At 40.5% G+C, this 4,356-nt stretch overlaps 1 protein-coding gene across 1 annotated transcript; it reads right to left on the bottom strand.

Annotated features, from left to right (window-relative positions):
* Positions 1 to 1,449: 1,449 nt before the first annotated feature.
* On the bottom strand, positions 1,450 to 2,412 carry LOC115091602 (olfactory receptor 51E1-like). The gene has a single exon (XM_029601772.1). The coding sequence runs from the start codon at positions 2,410 to 2,412 to the stop codon at positions 1,450 to 1,452; it is 963 nt and encodes a 320-aa protein (XP_029457632.1).
* Positions 2,413 to 4,356: the final 1,944 nt, after the last annotated feature.

The raw sequence follows: 4,356 nt of genomic DNA on the forward strand, positions 1-4,356 counted from the left end.
TGTTGCCTCCATGGAGCATTCTTGTTGAATGGGAGTTTCCTTCCACCCTTCCAATCCATTTTGTATTCTTCAATTTATTAATTTATGTTTGAGAACCCACTAACTAGGGACTCAATTAAGTAAGTCATTTTCTGCTCTAAAATTAACTGGGAGAGGTTCCCTTCATGTAAGAGAAACCTGAGAAAATCAAGATCCAAGGGGAAGGATGACTTTTAGCCCTCCTGGTGAGATGAAGGAGAGAGGGGAGAAGAGGAATGGAACGGACTCATAGAAGGGCCCAGGAACATCTACTGGAGATTTGGAGAAAAGGAGCTACAGGTAACATCTTGATACTGAGAAAAAAGGGGGGAGAAGGTCTGGTGCATTCAGTAGGAGGTAGGGAATAAAAAACTGTGTAACATGAATTTCATCTTCAATACTTCCCCCTACATTGGGAGGGAAGCACTCAACTTACCCTATACCCATGGAAGAAGCCATCAACTTAAAGACTAAAACAATCGGCTTTAACATCTTAACTTAAATGACTTTAAAGAAGTCACAAATTTATTTAAAAGCACTTGGATCATCTAAAAGTGAATCAAACAGTAAAAATATTTCTGGAAACCACCAAAGCCTTTATTGTGTTTGCTTGCTTAAAGACTTCAACACTCATCTGGCTGTTACCATCCGTGCTGTATACAAGGATGGTGAACTGGTAATTAATAGCAGTAATGCAAGGGCATTGAATGTATTCTTTACCCCCACCTACAATCCCACCCCCACTCAGGAAACCTTTCAACCATCTGAAAGGGACTGCTTGAAACCGTAAATTGAGATGTGGCCTCTGGGATGACTCTCCAGGTTCCGCCATCACAGGGGTTACGTACAGGAAGAAAGCAGTTTTCTCTTCTACCACATCCATTAAAGAAAGTCTTGCCTTCCTGATAAGGCTCAATTTCAATCTGAAGCAAAGCATACGGAGAACTGATGCAGGTCTCGAAGGAAAAAGCACTTCTCTCTTTCAATAAATGACTTTTATTGTGAGGAAGCATTGGGACAGATATTCAGAAAAAGCTAAGCTCCCAAATGTAGGCCTCTAAATTGGAATCCTAAGTTTTCAGCTGCAAATTCACAAAAATTTAGGGTCCTAAAAGTTAGGCTCCTAATTTTAGGTTCCTGCTATTTATGTGCCTTGATTTAGGATTCTAGTTCTGAAAATCCATGCTAAGCACCTAACTTTGTTTCCCCACCTAACTCCACTCCCGTAACTCCCCGTAACCTCCACTTTTCAGGATCCTAAATTTAGGGCCCTAATGAAACTTAGGCACTGAGTCCTAGGAAATTTTCAAAAAGGCCAATTTAGGAGCCTAACACAAAATGTTTCGAGCCTAAACACTTTGAAAATTGGCCCCATTACATCTCTATGAAAGTACAACATCTTTATTTCTGATGCGCTTCACAGACCAGTGGCTAGTGAAACAGTTCAGGTCTGGTAGCATTCCTGTGAAATGCCTTCATAATGCTTTGCCGAATTTGCTTGGTTTTTATCCCGTACACCATGGGGTTCAGCACAGGAGGGACCAGAAGGTAGACATTGGCCATGACGATAGCGATGATCGGGGAAGATCGTTTCCCAAACCTGTGCACCATGGCAAGGCCAATGAAGGGAATATAGAAGATCAGCACCACACAGATGTGAGAGATACAGGTGCTGAAGGCCTTCAGTCGCACCTCCCAGCTGAGTCTTAGAACTGCCCTGAGAATCAGGAAGTACGACAAGAAAATTAACAGAGAGTCCAATCCCATTGCTGAAATAATGATAATGAGGCCATAGATGATATTGACACTGATATCAGCACAGGAGAAATTCATCACATCCTGGTGTAAGCAGTAAGAGTGGGATAGCACAGTGGCTCTGCAGTAGGGTAGTCTTTTAATGAGGCAGGGCAAGGGGGCCATGATGGCTGCCCCTCGGATTACAGCCACCAGCCCTATTTTGGCTACGATTGAGCTGGTAAGAATGGATTTATGTCTCAGGGGATTGCAGATGGCAACATATCGATCAAAGGCCATAGCCACAAGGATGGTGGACTCCATGGCTGAGATGGAGTGAATGCAGAACATCTGTACCAGGCAGGCATTGAAAGAGATTTCTCTGGCATCAAACCAGAAGATCCCCAGCATTTTTGGTATCACTGAATTCACCAGGAGAATGTCAAGGGCTGCAAGCATGGCAAGGAAAAAGTACATGGGCTCATGGAGGCTAGACTCCATTTTTATGATGAATACAATGGTGCAGTTCCCCAAGATTGCCATGAGGTACACAAAGCACAGTAAGAAGGCGATCCAGAAGTTGGCATCTTCCAGGCCAGGAATGCCAATCAGGATGAACATGGTGAGACTCGTGTTGGAGATTATGTTTAGGCCTGACATGTTGTGTTAAAATACCTTCATTTCCTAAAATTAAGAAACCAATATTATTATTATGAACAATTAGCAGCACGATAAGTGGTTTCATATGATATTAGGTTGAGAATGATACAATTTCACATTGCAAAATATTGATTTCTTTTGCACAAAATGATCTTTTGTTTAATTGGTTGACTTTGGGAAGCCAGATCAAGATAAAACTCCTTGTGATAGATATTCAAACCATAGCTGTTTATCTACAAACTTCGGTATATAAAAGCTTTAAATAAAATAAATAAATAAATAAGTTAGCCAGATAGACTTATCTGACTAACCTAAACAGGATATTCAGCTTCATGGCAATGCAGTTGAATATCCCTAGATAAATTGCTACTATGTTGGGTAAGTCTTATGCGTCTAAGTTTAGACCTGCAATTGAGGAGGTCTAACCCAAAGGTCTATTTCCATCAGTTGCCAATCCAGGTTACAAGTATCTGGCATGATCCCAAAGTGTAGATAGATCCCATGCTGCCAATACTAGAGATAAGTAATGGCTTTCCCTAGTCTATCTGGTTAAGAACAGTTTAAGGACTTCTCCTATAGGAACTTCTGCAAACCCTTTTTTAAATCCAACTATGCTAACTATACTCACCACATTCTCTGGCAATGAATTCCAGAACATAATTGTGAGTTGAGTGAAAAAGAGTTTTCTCCAATTTGTTGTAAATGTACTACTTATTAACTTCATGGAGGTTCATATTCAGCTGTTGTGTGACTCGGCATGTTAGCCAGATAAACTTATGTGACTAACTTAGCCAGAATATTCAACAATGTGGCTGTGCCATCTAATATACCCAGCTATCTTATAGTTGGTCAACCAGAGTTAGCCAGAGCTATCTGGCTAACTCTGAATATCCGACAAACTCAAGTCCTTCCCAATCTATCAATTCGCCATTCCTCATTATCCAGCCAGATAATTGAATTATCTGGCTATGTGGCATCCACTGACTGTAGCCTGATATTCACTGGTGCCACTTATTTATCTGGCTAGGTCTGTTTTATATATTGGGCTAAAAGAGTGACCCCTAGTCTTTATATTTTTTGAAAAAGTAAATAACCAATTCACATTTACTCCTTCTATTCCACTAATGATTTTATAGATCTTTATCATATCCTCCCTCAGCTGTCTCTTCTCCAAGATGAATAGCTCTGACCTCTTTGGTCTTTCCTCATAGGAGCCATTCCATCTCCTTTATCATTTTGGTTGCCCTTCTCTGTACCTTTTCCATATCAACTTTATCTTTTTTCAAATGCAGCGACCAGAATTGCAAACAGGTGCAGTCTCAACATTTATTTATTTATTTATTTTATATACCGACGTTCGATCGAGATATCACATCGGTTTCCAGATAACTAAAAGAATAGGGTAGTAACAGCCTTATTTTACATTATAACATTGTAATAAATATGATAAATTATAACATTGTAATAAATATAACGAATTAAAACAGAAATAACAGGATTACATGGAACATTTGATTATAGAATATAACATATGTACATAAATGACTTGTTGATGAGGATAATTTATGGTTAAGGATAGCAGGGAGGGTTGAAAGGGGGAGGAAGGTAGTGTAAGGGAGGGAAGATGGTGACGCGAGATGTTTGTGTAGGGGGCGTGGTGTGTTGCATTTGGGCAGGTTACGTGTCAGGTGGGAAGGCTTTTAAGAATAGCCATGTTTTGAGGTGTTTTTTGAAGACTTGCAATGAAGGTTCATTTCTGAGACAGGTGGGGAGGGAGTTCCATAAGGTGGGACCCGCTATTGTTATGGCTCGTTTGCGGGTGACGTTGAGGTGTGCAGATTTGAGATTGGGGACGGCTAGGAGGCCAGTGTTGGTGGATCTGAGAGTTCTTTATGTGGGGTAAAGATGTATTCCGTTGTTTAGCCAGTTCATATTGTTGTTGTT

Source organism: Rhinatrema bivittatum, chromosome 5 (genome assembly GCF_901001135.1).
Source record: "Rhinatrema bivittatum chromosome 5, aRhiBiv1.1, whole genome shotgun sequence".
Taxonomy (NCBI): domain Eukaryota; kingdom Metazoa; phylum Chordata; class Amphibia; order Gymnophiona; family Rhinatrematidae; genus Rhinatrema; species Rhinatrema bivittatum.